The following is a 19,837-nucleotide window of genomic DNA, read 5'->3' as shown; positions in this document are numbered from 1 at the left end:
AATATTTGCTTGGTTGCTGTTGACTCTTCGTCAAGATGAGATTTTGCGTGGAATGACTTGAAACCAGTCCTGAACCGCGTGCGGCTCACGCCGGAGTGACCAGCACATCACAAAAAGTGCCAGTCGGGGTTCAGGATGTCCTCCTACAGCAGTGGGTGAGCAGGCTAACTACCAAGAGGAGGTTTATGGTTCTTCGACTCACTACCGAGGCGCCTGGTTGTTAAATAAATATAATATCTCTTCAGAGCGCAATCATCCAATCCACCAAATAAGAGTCAACAGAAAAGAAAATCTGTTTGGTATCTGCAGAGAAGGTTTAGCCCAAGATAATTGTACCACAGTTGTTCTTTGCGAAACATGTGGGACCATTTAAAAAGATTTTTTTTGTTGACTTTTCAATGGTACAAGATTTAGTGCCAACTCAACGACATCTTTTCACCTAACAAAGTTCCAAAAAAATGCAAATAATAAATAATTAATAACTCTTGTGCCTCGCTATTTTGTGTTTACTACAGGGAACATTTAGAGAGACATTTGGTGGAAAGTTAATAAATTATTCCTGTAATTTCATCGAAACTTGAGCCGACTGAGCTGACGTTCAATCCACTGAACACCTCGATCACTCTGCAAGATACCATAAAGAAAACTTGAACCACGCAGGCGGGCGGGAGACACTCACCCTCTGTACAACACCCCAACTACGGCTGACATGAAGCCAGCAGGCGCCTCCTCCTGCTGCTCTGCAACACACACGTGTGCACGTGTGTGCACACTAGCACAACGCAAACGCACAGACACACAAACACACCGTCATATAAAAGCTCTCATCGTGTCCTCTCCATGAAAAACAAAAAAAAGCCAACAGCATAGAAAATAAAACAGCACAGACAGAGGTTGAGATGAAGAGAACAGCATCAAATGAGGTTAATTGCAGCAAATGAGAAGGCACCGGTGTTCAGGTTTGTGTTTAAATGTGGTGTCTCGCCATGCAGCAAGGACAACAAGGAACCATCACTGACTCACCCCCCTATTACACCCTCCTTCTCATCCTCCGTCTCGTCTTTCTGCTTCTCCCCCTTCTCTTCAGTGCTCGCGCTACTTTCCATCCCTCGTTCCGCGCCAGTCTCTGCGGTGGTCTCCTCCACAGCAGCCCACAGCTGCTTCTCTGCCTCGCACACGGGTTCCTTGTTGTTGATGCAACTCTCCTGACCACCGGCCACAACATTGGCTGGGTTCTCCTCATCTGCTCTCTCTTGTTGTGGCTTCGCTGATGGCTGGGGCTCTTGTTCCTGCCGCAGTCCTGGTTCTGGTTTTGAGGGCAGCAGAGGCTCCAGTGCCAAAGTGGGGAACTTGCCGGCTGGTTTGGGGGAAACATCATGTGAGGTTGCCGGTTCCACAGTGGGTCCCTTTGGCTCTTTAGGCTCCTCTTTGACTGGTGGTGCGCTGGGCTGAGCAGTAGGTGGGACATTTGGCTGTGCCTCTGAATCGTTCAAGTCTTTTTCTGGCTGCCGCTCAGGCTTCACAAGGGTGTCCGTCTCTGCAGCCTCGTCTCTGTAAGAGGCAGATGAAAAGATACGTTATGGATGTGGACTCACTCGTTCTTTTATCTGAAGACAAAGAAACTTACAAAGAGGCAGACGGACATGAGCACAGACAGAGAAGCAGACAGACAGTGGTTCCCCTCATCCATCCTTACCCTCTGCACAAAGGTGTTATACCCTCCTTGGCAGAGATTGTTTCAGGTGTTTCCTTCCCACTTTTTGCTTCTAGGGCTTTCCACAGAGGGTTCTCAGCATCGGACAGCCTCTGTGGAGGTGGCGCCAGCTTCAAGACGTCTAAAGTGAAAAGTTTACCCCGAGCAGACGGCTGAATAGTGAGGCCTGAATGCCTTTCAGGTGTGGTACATGGAGCGGATTTATTTTCAGGGGCAACACTGTTTGATGGGGAACTTTCCTTTACGGGAGATGGTTGCCCCTGACTAGAATGAGGAGGGGGGAAAGAGAGGAAAATAAGAAGAGTGAAGAGAAAGAGAGACGTAAAAGAGTTCAGCTGAAATAAGAAAACGAGAAAAGTCATAATGAAACTGAAAGGGTGAACATTTATGCAAATGAGCATCAACTTTGAGATCCTTTACACCAATACAAACTAAAAGACCTCTAATGTTATAATCAGTTAATGGATATGGAAAAGCAAACCCACCCTCAAATCTTCAGATATCAGCTAAATTACCAAAGAACAACGAGGTTTTCATTTTTGACTTTTCTCAGTTTATCGTATTCACACAAAAAACACAGCACACAGGCAGCCACACCAACAATAAATAATCTGTTAAAAAGCATCATTTCATCACAAGATTGAATGTCTGATCATTCAATTCACAGAAATAATCAGTGAAGCCTCTGGCAAGCCAATGACGACATAAAATCACCAGGAAATCAAAGAAAGTCTCCAGGAAAACAAATCAACTCACGTTGAATTGTTGAATGATATAGACCAGCAATGTCAAACTCATTTCATTCAGGGGCCACATTCACTCTGATCTTGATCGGACTGGACCAGAAATAAGTTGCATAACAACAATTAAGTAAAAATGTTGTGCCGCTATGAATTTTCACCTTGTTTGATTGCAAATGGGTATGAGTAGGCCGGATACATACTGTATATGAACATTTTAAAGAAAATAACTAATCATGAAATCAACAGTGCGACGTGCAATTTAGAAGGAAGTGTCCAAAAACCGTGCAGCATTTTGCAGGCTTCAGCATGTCTGTTTTCACAGTAAGCATGGCTTCGATGGGAGTGCAACTTAACTGCAATTTTTGTGTTTCTCTGCAATTTTGGTCCCTGCGAAATATGTTTGACACCCCTGATTGATGCCAATATCAACCAGAGTTGAAACGCATTGGACAACATTGAACCAAACACGAAATACAATAAAAGTGATTTATTTTTTTTTTTGGTTTAAAAAGATTTTAAGGCTGATTGATTTTATTTGGCGAAAAAAGCAGACAAAAACACACACAGAAGGAAACAAACACCCACTGAGAGATCATTAAGGCCTTACTTGAGCGCAGCAAACTCACCGCTCATCGGAGTTTATGGAGTTTGATTTGTGAGCTGGAGGAGCAGGGTGGGGGTCAGTGAGGGTTGGCGGTGTAACGCCGGGTTTGAGCAGAGGGGGGAGGTGTGGAGCAGGAGGCTGAGTGACTGAGGAGTGGTGAGGAGGTGTGAGAGGAGCAGAGGGCAGAGAAACTGAAGCGCTTCTCATCTTCTGCTTGTCCTCGTCTGACCTGTTGGCCTGAGCCGCTCGTTCCTCGTCCCTCCTCCTCCCGTCCTCCTCCTCCTTTTTTCTGGCCATCTCCTCCTTCTCTCGCAGGAGTCTCTCTCTTCTTTCTTCTTCTTTTTTCCTCGCCTCTTCCTCTTTCAGTTTCCTTTCGGCTTTCTCTTTCTCCTCCTCCTCTCTCTTTTTCCTCTCCTCCTTTTCCTTCCGCTCCTTCAGGAGTCTCTCTTTCTTCTCTTCCTCCTCACGTCTTTTCTCTTCCGCTTTTTTCTGCTTTTCTTCTTTTTCCAATGTCTCCTTCCTTTCTTTCTCTTCTTCTAACAGTCTTTCTTTCCTCCTCTCCTCCTCCTCATGCCTAGTCTCCTCTTTTTTCCGCTTTTCTTCCTCATCTTTCTTCATCCTCTCAATCCTTTCTTTTTCTTTCCTCAGGAGTCGCTCCTTTATCCTATCCTCCTCCTCTTTTATTTGCTTTTCTTCCTCTTCCTTTTTCCTCTTCTCCATTTTTTCTTTTCCCTCCTTTAAAAGCCTCTCCTTCTCTTTCTCCTCTTTGAGCAGTCTTTCCTTCTCTTCCACTTCTCTTTTTCTCCTCTCTGCTTCTTTGGCTCTTTTTTCCTCCTGCTCCTTTTTCCTGTTCTCCTCATCTGCCACCCGCTTTCTCTCTTCCTCTTTTCTCTTTTCTTCCTCCTCCTCCCTCTTTTTTCTCATATCTGCCTCCTTTTTCAATCTTTCCACTTCCTGGAGACGTCTCTTCTCCTCCTCCTCTTCCTTCTTCCTTCTGTCTTCCTCATCTTTCAGGCGTCTCTCCTCCATCCTCCTCTTCCTCTCATCCTCCTCCAGGAGCCGCTTTTTCTCCTCCTCCCTCCTCTTTCTCTGCTCCTCCATCACTCTCCTCTCCTCCGTCCTTTTCTCCTCCTCTTCTTTCATCTTCTTCATGAATCTTTCCCTCTCAAGTTTTCTCTCCTCCTCCCTCCGGAATTTCTCTTTTTCCTCCTCCAACTGCAGGAGCCTCTTCTGCTCTTTCTTTTTCTTTTCCTCTTCATCCCGCTTCCTCCTGTCGTCCTCCTCCTTCATCTTCTCTTGTCTCTCCTTTTCTTTCAAAAGTCTCTCCTCCTCACGTTTCCTCTTTTCCTTCTCCTTCTTGGCCTCCTGCTCCTCTTGTAATAGTTTCTTCTTCTCCTCCTCCAAAAGCCTCTTCTTCTCTTCCTCATGTTTTCTTTTCTCCTCCTGCTTTAGGAGCTTTGCTTTTTGCTCTTCCTCCTTCCTCCTCTTTTCCTCCTCTTGGCACTGTTGAATTTGAGCCTCCTTCTCTTTCTCTCGCTCCGTCACCTTTACCGCTCCCTCTAACTGTTGTGGCTTTTCCCCAAGCGTCTTTTCATTGGTTTTCTGTTCAAGACTGCACAACAGATAAACAATTATATCCTTAAATCCAGGGATCTATACGTGTACCGTTAACATCAGCATTATAATGTCACACTCTGCAGTTTATTCGGTTGGTAATTTCTCTATCTGGGTTGTATCTGTTAAAGTAAATACTCACCCTGGGGGGCACCGTTTTATCGTATCGCTCTTAGAGTCATCCTCCTCCAGAAACAAGCCCCCTGATTGTTGTGTCTGGTGATGTGACTCAGGACTGAGGTAGTCAAAGTCAAGCTCAGGCATTGCCAGGGGCACCTTTTCACTTTTAAAGGGGTTGAAATTGGCCTCACTGGTTGGCGTCTTAGAATCGACTTGCCCCTGATTGCTGGGCTGTTTGGGAGTGATAAATGCCGCCATGACACTGGTGGAGGGCTGCTCAGCGGCGGCGAGCTCACAGCAGGAGAAGGGCCAGGGAGGGGGCGGGGCTATGATCAGCTCTGAGCGGGATTGGGCAGGACTAGAGACAGAAACGGTGGAGGTCAGGCTGGAGGGAGCGACTGGTGAGATTTCACCGCCTCAGCGTGCAAAGCAAATTACACCTCTGGTAGTTACGGAGCTGTTTTCCACGCGGCGGTCAGTGCAACAGGAAGCGCGGGGGGGGTAAAAATCACTCTGCAGCTGTTAGGTCATGTTAGCATCGGGGGAAGCAGAAACACCAAATATAAAGAAACCGTGAGGTCTTGGAAAATGTACTTTCTCAAGCCACGCAATTTGAACACATATGAGCGAGCTGAGGTATTGAGCTGGTCAGAGGTTCAAATATATTGATTTGCAAACAGCAACAATGCCTATGAGCAGTTGAAAGAAATATTTTAGGGAAGCATACTTTATTTTCAGTATTAGACAGGGATGTGAATCCACTATTGTATGAACCCAGATTATGTAATTATATGGCACATTTTCACCATTTCCTGCAATCTCAGCACACTTTACAATGATCGTTCACATTCACCCCCACACTTCCAAACAATTGATTCCAGCTGCCATGCAAGGTGAACACACACGATTGCGAGCAAGTTTGAATTTCTCCTCAAGGGTACTTCAAGACATGGATAGGGATAGGGATCAGCCAACCACTCATCCACTGAACATGAAAAACAAACTTTGCCAAGCAAATTATTGCATTTGTTGAGCACAAAGACTAGAAATCGTCTGGAAAGGGTGGAATCAATCGATCTGCATCTGCAAGGTCCTCATAAAGATTGTGTATCTGTTTGTTTAAGTTATGTGTGGTACTCTAGATTTACCACAAAGCCCAGGACATTTTATCGAATGGACACGTTGTGGTGCAGAAATGCTGCTGGCTGCAGTTTCATATTTATAGTATCAGCACAAATGTGCTTGAGCTTCCCAGCACCCATCTATGTCTGCAAGAAAGCTGAGAGTTATTTCCAAAAGGGTTCAAATATTCATTTGATACACTTTGCAGCAGTGAGCGTCCAGCCCTCCCCAAGACTCAAAAGATGGGATCCAAGATTATTGCCTTTTTGCCTTTTGTTTTTCAAGTTCATTTTAGGTTCAGTTTAAACCTCATATTTGCATGTTTTTTTCTCCCCAAAAAACACAAATCCTCGACAACTCCAAATCTGTGGTCTTTTCACAGATTTGATGCTGACACAGTAGATGATGCAAAATGCATCACTACAGAGCCAAAAACATGCAGTGGAACTGTGTCTGCTCACACTGTGACTTCATCTGGTGACCTCACCTGATCCTTCCCGGTGCCGCTTTGTTTTCTGTGGCTGCTCCGACTGACTGGTTGGACTTTCTGCCGTTTGCTGCTGCCTGGTCATTTAGCGGGGAGTCTTTTCCTTGACTTGGAGTGCTTTGGGTTGTCTCTTTGGCTGTTTCAGGTGTTTCCTCAATGATGGGGTACGTGTAACCTAAGACAGATGATATTAGTGTCAAACCATTGATCACATAGTGACTCATCTTCACAAGCAAGAAAAGAAAGTCGATCTTTGCTTCATATTTTATTGGCATTGCTGCAAACTCTTAAGCATTGTGAATGCAAATTTGACTCTAAAGCTGACAGCGCATATGTCTTTTCTGCCAAGCCACAGATTTAGGTTCACGGCTCAACTTCCTGTATTTAAAATATAAAATGAGAGTTCAATTACTAAGTCTTTCCATATTGATATCCTAAAGCTTTCATAAAAACAACCCTCATTGTTTTACATCTTAGACATTTGCTTAGCATTGCACATGATCTCACGACATCACTTTCACTTCAATACTTAAAGCGTGTCTCATTAAACATTAACATTTGCTCCACCCCTCAATTAAAACCTCTTTATCTTTAGAAATTAAATGAAATAGTAGACTGTTATCCAGATAGTAATAAATCACTGTGTGTGTTAGAGATGCATGATATATCACAAATGTGTCGTCATTGCGATATCAACATCCACAATATACACATTGCGAAATTGAATGACATATTTTACATGTTTCCATAAGCTGTGCATTAATTGTCTGCTTATCAACATGATTGGTCCATCAGACGCTCTACTCTCTAGATTGTGTTGACAATGGATCATATTTCACTGCATTATCTCAACTTTATTTCCAAAAAGGTGGTAAACGGGTCAAAAAAACAGACATACAAAAAAAACCAAACAAACAAATGCAGCATTGTTGAGTTTTGTTAAACTGGGGGGAAAGCGCAGTTATTTGGAAGTACAAATACAGTGGTCGTATCGTCCTCTGCTGGTGTACCTGAGTGAGTGGAGCGGATGCGAAGAGGAGGACCAGAGGGGTGAGTGACAGTGACAGTGGAGGAGAGAGAGGCGGAGTGGGAGCGGGAGGAGCAGGGGATGGAGGCGGGACCCTCTGGATCACAGAGAGCATCCAAATCAGGACTGCTCAACAGAGGGACTGGGGAGATGTCTCCCCCTGCTGGAGCAGAGGCAGACGTCAACCACGCTGAACCAGCGCCTGACGGAAAAAGGGAAAGGATGGACAGGAAAGAAGAGGAGAATAGCTGAGGCAAAGATAAAGGCAATGCTGAAATACAGGAAGAGCAATGTGCAGGTGGTGTGGGGACTGTGGAGGGACTGAAACACAAAGACTACCTGACGATGAACACAGAGATTTGGGAGGAGGCGGTGTTGACACAAGAGGAGCAGCAGCAGAGAACGGAGAGGGGGAGGTGGGACGAGGGATTGACTTGACAACCTGAGGTTTGAAAATGTGGGAACGACCTGACAGAGGAGGGGAGGTGACAGACAGGAAGCTTTTGAAAATGTGAAGAAAAACGAGGCGTATGAGCGTCACAGGACAGTCAGAGCAGAGACAAACCAGAGAGCGAGGCAGCAGGGTCACCTGCAGGTTGAACCTCTGGGAGGCGCCGCTGGTGTGAAGAAGGAGCTGTAAGGAGTGATGGAATAGAGAGGTGAAAAGAGAAAGCATTACAGAGTCAGAGAAGAGTGAATAGCTAATTTTACATCATGCACCTTATTAAAAAAAAAAAAAAAAAAAAAAAAATGTTTCTTGGTATGATTTTAGAATTTGTGAATTTGACCAATAAACTTTAATTGAATTCAACACTGCTGAAAATACAAATGCAAAATACTGAACCCTTTATAGGACAACCAACTTAATTTTTTATATATTTATTTTTTTCAATTTTGATTAATCAACATGTTCAAAGAACAACTAAATGTATCTAACGTGAATAAAATCTGTTGGGTGGTACAGAACTGAGAGAAATTACACATATTTCACAATTCAGAGAATTTAAATGTTTATAAATGGTTAAAAAAAAATCTTGTATCTCCATTCTATGACACTACTGGTTGTAACTGGACAATATATGATGCTATTTTCAGGTAAAAGCGTCAATTTAGTGTAAATCAGATGTGTTGTGCATTGTCACCACTGAGTTAACAAATCCTGCACAAGCAGCAAAGTTAAAACGTTTTCCGAGACTGTGACTAACATACAATAGTTAATTCAATGAAAATTTACAATATATAAAGGAGCGAGTTGTTTTCATGCCTCCCATTTTTAGTTTTATACGAGAGGAGTTATTATTAAAGACTGTTAGATATATTTGGACTACAAAGGTTATTCATTAAGTGTTTCAAGTCTTGTAAATAATGTTAAATAAAATACAAGCATTTGATTTTATGTTTAGTACTACCTGCTTTGCCGACACAGTCAAACCCCCTGTCCATTAGATATAAAACATTGCATTTGCTGAGCACAAAGACTACAAATATATAAAAACATAATATATACAAATATATAATCTGCATGTGTAGGGCTCGCTCATTAGGAAGTTGTATCAATTACTTTAGGTTATGTGTGGATTCACCATCAACCCCAGGGCACCATATTGAATGGTAGGAATAGAAAACACATGGAATATGGTTCAGATATGCAATTTTTGTGACGTTAAAGAACAAAAATGCTGTGATTGACTCTTAAAATCATTATTTCCTTTAGGATTATTTTATGAGACCTGGATTAAATCAAATTATTTTAAATAGTAGTGATGAAAGTGAGAATAAAATAAAACAAATAAAAACAGAGAAATGCAATTTGTAAAAGAATTAACACAATTTAGTTTTTTAAAAATATTTTCTAAGTTTTTATCTTTCCAGGCAGTAGTGTAGGACTGATCATCCAGATATTTGTTTCGATGTACTGATACTGTCATAATGTGATTACACATACATCACACACATTTTACTTGGTGTAAGAAGTAAAGTACATCCTGTCTATGAGTTTTCAAGATGTCACTTGCATGCAACTGAAATGTGTGAAGAACAAGGTTAGGCCAGCGCATCGAACAGGAGGAATCGGTTAGTGGGAAGCATGCAGCACGCCAGCCAGCCGGTTGACTTGGAGATACCTTTAGTGGAGTCAGACTGGAAGATTCTGGGCAGAGACGGAGGCTGAGAGACGGCCGAGGTTGGAGGGGCAATAACAGACGGAGGCTCAGAGGACGGGGCAGGTTTTTGTGGGGGAGAAGAGGATTTGGGGGGAAGAGACTGGGAGGTAGCAGAGATGGAGGCTGGTGTCAAAGTAGTATCGGAAGAGGAAAAGGGAGGTTTGGGAGTGGAGGAAGCGATGCTTGTTGCAGATGCAATGGGAGAGTTGTAGGAGAGTGTAGAGGGTGCTGAAGACTCCACTGGAGAAGAAGCTATGGTTGGCATTGATTCTGAGGTTTTAGGAGGCGTAGGGGACGAATCAGAGAGCGGAAGGACAGAGGAGACGCTCTGATCCGAGGGGGAGGCAGCATTCACCTGAGAGATTGGAGCATCGGGTAGGGAGCTGGTGGGAGGAGGGTTGGCTAATTTCTTATGCTTGGACCTGGGCGAGGGCTGAGGGGAGGGGCCAGGGGAAGGTTGGGGCTCTGATTGCATGGGGGCGGTGGAGAAGAGATGTCGGGAGCGGCGGGGCGAGGGGCGGGGGGTAATCGGTAGAGGAGGGCGAGAGAGAAGAGCGGGACTGGGGGAACCCCCATCACGTCCACCGGCTGGATTAATAAATGGAACAATGCAGGGTGGGATGGTGGGATGGAGGGATGGAGGGATGGAGGGATGGAGGAATCAGCAAAACAGACATTTGCAGAAATGAAAAAGAGAGAAAGAAAATGTCACGATTTTCAGATGGAAAATGAAATGAGCTGAACATCAACATATCACAAAAAGCAAGGAAACTCAAAGGTGGAAGATTAAATCTTTGTGTAGCCTCACTTCTTGGTAATAATCTTGTTCTGTCGGAAACCCAGTTTTGTACCCTTTTAAAATATGCTACGTTTAGGAGGAACGTGCATTTGTGGGATGAGCAGCAGAGCTGATTAAGTGGATTTTGCCAATTTAAAAAAAACGCCAAATCTTCTCTTCTAATAAAAGAAAAAGCATTTCACAGCAAAAAACTGACTACGGCTGAATACAAGCGTTAATCAGCGTTAAAAGTCTGATATTGTGCAGATTATCAAGATGACATTAATCTGTTTGATGATTATCCCAAATGGTGTGTTCCAATCAGCCAGTGGGTTCAATGATTGCAGGTGTAATTTCAAATAACATTCAGTTTGTAAATGTCTTGCGCTACATCTGTAATCAAATATTCGCTGAGGATCCAAACCTTGTGAGAAAACTTTTTATTGTGACTTGCACCTACATGTGATATGCGTTTAATCCTGCTTCTTTCTCCACAACAAAGAAATAATCCACCAAACTTCTAAAGTGCCTTACTTTTTCCTGCCATGTTTACATTACTTTAAGGATGTCACAATGCCAGCTTCTGCCATGATCATCCTTTGGTAATCGCATGACGCTTTTGCTTGATGAATAACACAAACAAACTTTGCAACCAATGAACTGCGATGGAAGCTGAATTTAATATTCACATGTCACACCCTGCAGATCATTTTACTCAATATGAAGACGGTCGAAACGGGCAAACACCTCAATCTGCGATCTGGGAGCTCAAACATCACCGAATTGAATTGAAATGAAAGAATTGCACCGTGCACTGCTTCACAACCAAGTAGTGCATTTGAGTTTCTGCAACATACTTAACATCTGATGTGGTCCTGCACTATATTTTGTCTGCCTACATCACAACCTTGATTACAATACATTTTTACAATGACAGGAAGTTAAAACAAAGTTATAAAGCTTTGTGTTTTAATGAAGCTTGCATCATTTTACTAACTTTTACTTTGCAGCTTTACTAACATCCAAAACGATGAGTTGTTACTTTACATATATTTGACAATCAATACTGAAATGCTTCTGGTATCTTAATTCAGCGTTATGTTTTTGTGTTCCGACCTGCACACAGCCACTATTGCTGTTGAACCGTGTTCATCCAACATCAACACTGATTACTTTGCCCAGTTTGTGTACGAATTTGCTGCTTGGCCACCAACACCATGAGCCAAACAGTGTGCACATTGTTTGCTTCTATCGCCAACTTTGACAGTTAAAATGTTTTAGTGTAGTACTATAATCAGCTGGAGAACAGATGTCACGAACATCTAATTTTATATCTTTTCTTCAAAAGAAAATCCAGGACAAACAGTCTGGCGTCACAGTCATGGTCATTCATGCTGCAGTTACATTTAGTTTCATCCTTATAAATGCTTTTGAGACGTGCCTCGCTGGACATAAAGACCTCTTTGTGCCATTTGCAGCTGCGGCTTTTCATGCTTCTTAACAAACGTCCGTACACTGGTGGCTTTAGTTTATCATCACATGATTCTCAATAGCATCTAAGGTCTACATGAGAAGTATGTGGCATGCAAACAAATGTCCAGTCATGGAAAAGGCCGCTGAAGAAATGACACAAGTGTGTGAAATACTGCAGCATAAACTGAGCCGCCCAATGACACACTAGTGAAGAGAGAAACAGACCCTGTAATTAAGTTGTTTTTTTTCTTCACACTTCATGAGAGCAATAAAGAGCAAGGGGGGGGGGGGGGGGGGGGGGGGGGGCTACCTGTGGCTGGAAGTGAGGCTCCAGTAGAGTTTCGCTTGTCAGGTGGAGGGGGAGCGGGGCGATTTGGGCGAGTTAGAGTGTGTGGAACAACTGCGCCAGCAGCCATGAAGGAGGAAAAAGAGTGGAGGAAAAAGAAAAGAATAAGAGAGGGAATGGAAAGTGGAGAATATTGTCAGAGCCGACACGAGGAGAGGTAAAAACCGGAGATGGTTTGACTACCTGAAGCCGTCACGGACTTCTTGTCCTCATCCTCGTCGCTCTCGTTGAAGTCGTCCAAGTTGCCGATATCGGTTGGTTTGACGCTCATCAGACTGGCAAGACTCTGCATGTCTTCATCACTGCCAAACAAAGAATATCTTACCATCATCACCAAGTGACCTTCAGTCAAAGTCAAATTTATTATCCATACTACAATATGTACAGGACATACAGAGTTTTGAAATGCCATTTCTCTCTGGCCCATGGTATATAATAAGAATAAGAAAAGAATATAATACTACATAATACTCGTTTAAATTAAAAACAAATTATAACAATTCAAATTTAAAAAACTGTAAAATACAATGCAATGTCACAATAATAATGAACTGAAATAATAATAATAATAATAATAATAATAATAATAATAATACTAATAATAATAATAATAATAATAATAATAAGTCAAGTACAAGTATCATTTGTCTTCTAAGAAACCCCATCTTGTGTTATTTTGTCTGTTATTGACCTTTTGAATCCAGGCTCTTAGTTTTTTTTTTTTTAAATCCCTTTTCTATCCCTCCTTCAGTCACTCATGGACCAAAACCCCGGTGCCACACACTGTGCTTTCATTGCATTCCTCGTGTAGTGCGTTTGGGTCACAATCAGTCAGTGACGCCTGGTGAGGTTGAAAACTATTTCTAAGAGTGCAGAAAAAAAAATACTTGTTTCATTCATCTAAGATCAATTTCATGAATCCTCTATGACTACATCAGCCATCTGCATGTTGCCTTTCACTTCTTCCAACACCAAGAAAAAGAGTAAAAATGGCTCACGTGGCTTTTCCCTCGCGGACAAACACACATGACAGCGACAGCTTGAGCGAGGCCTCGACCACTTTGACTGACAGCGGCTTCAGCTGCAGGGTCAGGTCGGTCTGGGTGGGCGTGGGACTGGCGAAGCGCTTCAAGTTGATGTCAGCTGATGCCAGCACTTTACGGTGACCCTTGTTCTCCTGTGCACGGAAAGAAGCCATCCACGTTTGCAACACTTTTCATTTCTATGCGACTATTACCTGACTGAAACTGGTCCCTGCGACGTATCTACACTTTGGATTAATTCAATTACTTGTGATGCTCATAGAAATAACAGCGATACTCACACCCTCGATGACAAAGGTCCACTCTTTGTCTTCAAACTCATCTGCATTGGCCTCCTGTGAGATTAAAGGTATATACGAGTTGTACTTCAGCCATTTGGCTGTAAAGCCGAATAGATGGACAGGCAGATGGATGATTGATAGACGGACTGTTACCTTGAAGAGAGTAACAGAGATGTCGATGTTTTCAGGGACGGGCCACACCACCGTGCCTCGGTACGGGTTCTTGATTCCAGGCTGCCAACTGTGGAGCTGTGCAACAAAACGCACATTAACGACAGGACAGGACAGGACAGGACATCTGTGTGTGCGTGTTTTAATGTTTTCACCTTGGAACACATGCGTCTGTTCCTCCTGGTCCACACCACCCTCAGCTTGTCTGGTTGCCTACAGAAAGCCCCAAACAAATCAGAAGAGAATGACACTTCGTCTCACTGCACGGTGATTGAGGTTATCAGGCACTCTGCACAGATGCAGAAAGGGGAAGATGTTGGAAAGGCTGTGACTATACTTTTTTTTTTTTTTTCCAGGGCATCTCAGTGTATCCGGGGATATGCGGAGGTGGTTTATAAACTCATGACAATGTAAAGGTTTTCTTGTTTTTCAACAGGCAATTAAGCATGAATTTGAATTAACTGGTGTAAAGTCTAATTCGCAAGTGAAGTTTAAAGAACTAATAAATACACGGAGCAGTTATCAGGGCAGTATACTGATCCAGTAACAGATAGTTTCTAACACAGAAGGATAATTCACAACATTATTTTATATTTTCCAATGTATTCAGAAAGGTTTTTTTAAAGAAAGATCTTACTTTGTTGTTATATTTTAATTCTCTAAACGGAAATTATTTCATTCCAGAGATTATGAAGGTATTGATTGTGAGAAAGAGATTCATTTAGACATAATGAAGATATAGAATAACCTATGAGACACCTTTGGGCCTTATATATATAACGGAATGTATATCAATATTAAAACATTACAAATATATGGCAGTTGTTAGTAAACTTTGAGCTTCATTTTAGTATTTCAACGATGGTCCTCTTTTTTGAAAATCACAATTTTGTCATTTTAACTTCTTTCAGCACTGTCGGCAAACAAAGTGAAATTTGACACCCCCCCCAAAAAAAAAAGAAAGTCTCATGACTGTCACCACAAACACTTTCTGCCTTTGAGTCAAAAACCCAGGCCACCATGTTTGTTGGTAAATATTCCTAAGTTTGGTTTGTTGATTTGAATGCATCAACATGGCTATTAGACAGTGTGTGTGTGTGTTCTGGCAGCTGTTTCTCTGTCCTTGAGCCTCATACTGTTCATATAATAGGTTTGTTTATGTGGTCCTATTGTACTTTGTCAGTCCTCCGAGGCGCGGGAAGTGAAACGGGAAGTCACAGAATCACGTGGTCAGAGGCTGCCTGAATGTAAGGTGTGCCTCTTTACAGAAAGGAGGAAGCCTATTAAAGCTGGACGTCTTTATAAGTATTTCAGTTCACGTGTCGATCAGTATATTAGCAGGAACCGTGTATAGACGCCACACGAAGTCTCAGGTTTCAGTGGGTCAGTGTTCAAGTATAGCTGAGTCGGGCTTTGTGTGCACATGTGTTTAGGTGGTATGTGTGTTTGGGGGTCGGGAGTGGCATCAGAAATAGCCTGGCGGGCCTAATGCCCCGGTGAACAGAAAGAGAAGAATACAGCACAAACTGGACACCTAAAACACAAACATGTTCTAATGAGTGACGAGGGGAAGTGAATGAGGGTAGTAACAATAGTGGTGCAACACTGTTTGGCAACATGTGATTACCGTACCTCAACGCTCAGCTGGTAATTGTTTTTTTTTGTTTTTTTTTATCCACACAGTTGACAGGATGTGATAAACTTGAATCTCCTCTATGTTGGGGAACAGCAATGAGTATTTAGTGATGGGTGCGCTAGTCAAACAGCTGACATTTATCAACTTCCATGCAGCTGCTTTCCTGCAACCTCTCTTATTCATTAGCTCGTCTCATGGTTTTGTCACATGAAGCATCGATGGTGCCACGTATAAATAGTCTCGTTGCTGAGTCTTTAATTATGTGTCTGTCAACGTTGCTTCATCATATTCTCTTTGTTGCCTACAGTAACTCCTTATATTTGGCCACGCGCTTTCAACAAAAGCCTTGTCTGACGTGCAGGAAATATTGATTATTTGCATATATACCGACCAACACAATCGCTCATTTCAAAATGAGAATAAGTCTTGCGTTTATGCGATTGTGGCCATGTTGCCACTACATGTCACCCTGCTCACTTCCTCCTGAAACTGTTAACAACAGACCATCTCCGTGTAATCCCCAATTACATCAATGAAGCTTCTCTGAGGTCTTCCTCTTCTCTCTCAGTTTGGCTGCTCCATCTCCAGCATCATTCGTTTGACATACTGTATATCCTTATCTCTCCTCTGCACATGCCCAAATCTCACCGGCTTCATCTTTAAACTGCTCAGCCTTCGCTCGACAAAGGTGCACAAGCATAATGTTCAACTGACTCCTATAATGCAGACACTTGTACACTGTTAATTAACAGATAAGTCTCCATGTAACGTGTTATTCATTTTCAAGAAGCCTCAGAGTTCATGTCAGTGAGCTTTGGCCCCTCAACCATTCTGGTTAAATCTTGGCAAATCTGGATTTCATCATACTTTAAGTGGGAGTTGTGCCTCTTACTAAAACTTCCCTTCCTTTCCACAAGCTCTTCAGCTGTGGAACGAAGTTGTGAAGCTTTACGGTCAAGATTTCAGCTTCTTATCGCGTCGCTTACATAATGATCCTATCCCTGTGACGGGAGGCCAGCAGATTAGAAGCTCCAACATTGGCCAAAGTGACATGTGCACAAAGGCTTGAAGATAGTGGAGAAACTTTACTGTGAAGCAACAGTGGAGGAGTGTACATGAGGTGAAGGATGCATAAATCCACTGCCTTAATGCAAAAACATAGTGACAACACATGCATCATAAAGATCAGAAAAACAGCAAAGGTAGTGCGCTTAAACTTTGCTGAAGATTCTTCAAGCTTGTTACAGCTTTTGTCAAAAAGTGCTTTGTGGTTCATGATTCAACTAGAAAAAGTATCCGTTTATAGTTAATAGAAAAGGTCAAAGGTAATTTAAAAAAAAAGCATTGCTTTGCTAATAAATAGGTGGATTTGTACAAGTGAAAGTCTGAATGACATTCAGAATGTAATTTAATGTGAAATTGCCCACAAACCTCTAAATCACAGTGATTATAGTTTGCAGAATTATTGTCATAAGACACAATGACGTGAGCATTTTCTTTTTTATTATTTTGTTAGGAAATTGTCAGATTTCTTATTGTCAACAAATTTTATTGCCTGATTTTGTGGTTGGTCTATGAATATTAATGGAATTGCTTAATGAGCACCTGTCATGATCAAAATGCAACCTATAGGGCTTTAACATGAAAAAGAAAAAAACGAATTAAAAGTATCAACAGGGTCAGACAATTAAAACGGCAATAAATATTTTGAAAATAAAACATGAAAAAAACAAACATTTAAAATAAAGACAAAAACTTAGCATTAACCCTTTAAATGAGGATACATGGTATCTTCAGCATTTGTTGTTGTTTCTTTAAAACAAAGAGTTTCTTCCCAAAGTCCTAAAGCGTGGTTGTATATGTGAGTGTCTGCAGTGTGATTGACTGGTGACCTGTTCAGGGTGTTCAGTGGATGGTTCGCGCTCTGGCTTTGGTCAGGCGGGGGCTTTCTGTGTCGCGTTTCCATGTTCAGAACATGCGTTTTAAGTTAACCAGTCACTTTAAGCTCCCCTTTGGTAAGCATGCAATCAGGTTTGTCACTCCAGTTGTGTCCCTTGATAGACTGGCGACCTGTCCATGGTGTATCCTCTCTTCATTCAGAGTCAGCTGGGTCGGCCCCTGACCCCTGCGACCTGAAGTTGGTTGAAGATGGTTTAAAATTCACAAATTATTAAAGCTTCCACAATCATATTGTCTCATTATATAAATTACTCAGTGCTATCCATTCATCTGCTATTCTGCTTTTTTCAACTTGGGCTCACCGGATATGATCCCAGCTGACTATATGGCCGAAGGCAGGGTACACCCTGCACAGATCACCATCCAACACAGAGCCAGCACAGAGGGACAGTCAAAAGTGAATAAGCATTACGTCTCCAAAACGTCCGGCCCCAACCTGGACTCGAACCAGGGACATTGACACTATGAAGACAGAGTATTTCTATTTCTCACCTATATGTCATGAACTGTTTCCAGCAGTTTCTATAATAGGTGAATGGTAATCCTTAGTGTACATAGGGTTTATGACAGAATGTTAATTAAAATTGAGTGAGAGTGCGTGTGTCCCAATCGGGACTCGAACCAGCGCCCTCATGTAGTGAGCGACTCCCTCATCTTCCTCCGTGTAGCGGAAAGACCAACAACATGAGAATGAACATGGCCACAAAGGAGTGCTGTTATAGTTCACAACAAACCGGGCACCGGGAGGCTATTTGTACTCTAAATATCATAAAAACAGCGCCGACATTTCAAGAAAGAAAACCACATCGAGATGTCACTCACCATTTCTTTGTACACTCCAAAACTATTTCCTGGTAAGAAGCGACGAACTGAAACTTTGAAGCCTTTTTACCAACTCGCTGAAGCCTCTTCCACACCGAGGTCATGGTGTCTGCCTTGTTGGGAAATAAAACCCCAACAAACGATGTCGGGGGGGGCGTCAGAAATCCCTCGACGCTCGATAACAATCTCGACTTTAAACGGTTTTCTTCTTCCTCCTCCGCTGCTGAAGATGAAGATGATGAGGATGATGAAGCTCACGCAAGCTGCGACCTGCGCTCATCGGTGACAATGCGTTGAATCACGCACATGTAAGAAAAAAATTAAAAGGGAGTAAAAAAAAAAAATTCAATAAAATAAATTCGCAGTTAAGACAGCAACAAGAGATTCACGGGCTGTAAAAGCCTGAGAGGCGGCGAAAGTTTCTAGCAAACAACTGCAGCACTTCTCATTGACAACTCGGGACGGTGGGGGCGGGGGGGGGGGGGTCTTCTCCTCCGGTTGCATTAAAACAGCATGTGGGAAAACCCGGTTTACTCAAGCCTGGGTTTGTTGTAATACGTCTGCTTCGTCTCACTTCACCCTCCCCTCGATCCCTGTGGAACAGTGACGGTCACAGCGCGAGACAGGATATGCAAATAGAGTCCACATGGTGATGCAGCAGTATGCAAAGCCCTTTATTATCTGCCTGCCAATACAGTGTGTGTGTGTGTGTGTGTGTGTGTGTGTGTGTGTGTGTGTGTGTGTGTGTGTGTGTGTGTGTGTGTGTGTGTGTGTGTGTGTGTGTGTGTGTGTGTGTGTGTGTACTGCACCGAGGTAACAGTCCCTACCTGCAGACTTTGATCTGGTTATTATGTCACAGGAGCTATCTTATCTGGCAGTCACCATTCCCCCTCCATCAGCTTTTTACATATGCAGATCTTCTGCAAGACATCCCAGTATGAGGAGAGCGAATGGAATAAACGCAACAACAATTTGAGTCACTTCCCGAGTCTGGGCCATATAAGTCATCCACAGTTCTGCCCAGAAAAAAAAAAAAGTGTGTTTCATCCAGTTAACTAAAGAGGAATAGTTTCCACTTGAGTCAGCCAGGGAGAGACTCAAATGTGTGTGAGTGTGAGCGAGCCGGGTCAAGGCTCCGGGATTTTCCTTGGTGAGAGCAGGAGTGTATTTTTAGGTGAGGGAACAGGGATGGATGGATGGACAGAGGCAGCTGGGGTGGAGGAGTGAGGAGTGTGCGGCAGCAGCAGGGGCAATGACTCCCTCATGACTCAGTAGAGTTGCTCTAATGTTACACTGTGGCACCAGTACAGACGTATAATTACACTCCTATTATACGTTACTATTGACCCCCAAAGTTTCCAAACTCACTATCTAAAAGTGTTCAGTGAAAAATTAGGTTTGTGATTATCTTTAGGTGTTGGGATAAAATACGATCATCAATATAATAATGTAAAATTCTGCAACTTTCATGACCAGTGACAATTATTCGGGGGGGGGGGGGGGGGGGGGGGGTGTTTGTGCATGGGGAATTGTTCCTCTTGATGAGTTCTGAATCAGAAATATTGTATGTAAAAATAAAAACCATCCGGCTTCTTCAAACCCAAAATGAAATTGTAACTACGATCTGTCGTGTCACAAAAATATCTAGACGCCTTCTGGCTGATTTCCATCACTAAGTGAGGAGCACGTTGGAGCATGTAAAGAAGAGAAGAATCCTCTGATCTCACTTGTCTGT

The 19,837-nt window shown here is 42.8% G+C and overlaps 2 protein-coding genes across 5 annotated transcripts in view; both read right to left on the bottom strand.

The window, feature by feature from the left end:
* LOC308121559 (EH domain-binding protein 1-like) overlaps positions 1–18,607 on the bottom strand; it is a 29,450-nt gene extending 10,843 nt beyond the window's left edge. For 2 of the 4 annotated variants that reach the window (XM_080482844.1, XM_080482845.1), the window contains exons 1-10: positions 18,103–18,565; positions 13,841–13,898; positions 13,668–13,763; positions 13,515–13,568; positions 13,189–13,367; positions 12,374–12,492; positions 6,405–6,579; positions 4,818–5,153; positions 3,084–4,673; positions 1,024–1,551 (exon numbers count right to left, since the gene is read on the bottom strand). In XM_080482844.1, the coding sequence (XP_080338970.1) occupies positions 1,024–1,551; positions 3,084–4,673; positions 4,818–5,153; positions 6,405–6,579; positions 12,374–12,492; positions 13,189–13,367; positions 13,515–13,568; positions 13,668–13,763; positions 13,841–13,898; positions 18,103–18,206 (3,239 nt within the window). In that variant the 5' untranslated portion in view covers positions 18,207–18,565. Of the gene's footprint in view, positions 1–1,023; positions 1,552–1,696; positions 1,979–3,083; positions 4,674–4,817; positions 5,154–6,404; positions 6,580–12,373; positions 12,493–13,188; positions 13,368–13,514; positions 13,569–13,667; positions 13,764–13,840; positions 13,899–18,102 lie in introns of all 4 variants that reach the window. The other 2 variants (XM_080482843.1, XM_080482846.1) reach the window with 2 other exon arrangements.
* The window catches only part of LOC308121312 (actin filament-associated protein 1-like 1), a 120,600-nt gene that overhangs the window by 17,203 nt on the left and 83,560 nt on the right, over positions 1–19,837 (bottom strand). The window lies entirely within an intron of this gene.

Source organism: Lipophrys pholis, assembly GCF_963383615.2.
Source record: "Lipophrys pholis genome assembly, chromosome: 16".
Taxonomy (NCBI): domain Eukaryota; kingdom Metazoa; phylum Chordata; class Actinopteri; order Blenniiformes; family Blenniidae; genus Lipophrys; species Lipophrys pholis.
The sequence above is the reverse complement of the archived record's forward strand: the minus strand, read 5'-3'. Positions and strand labels throughout refer to the sequence as shown.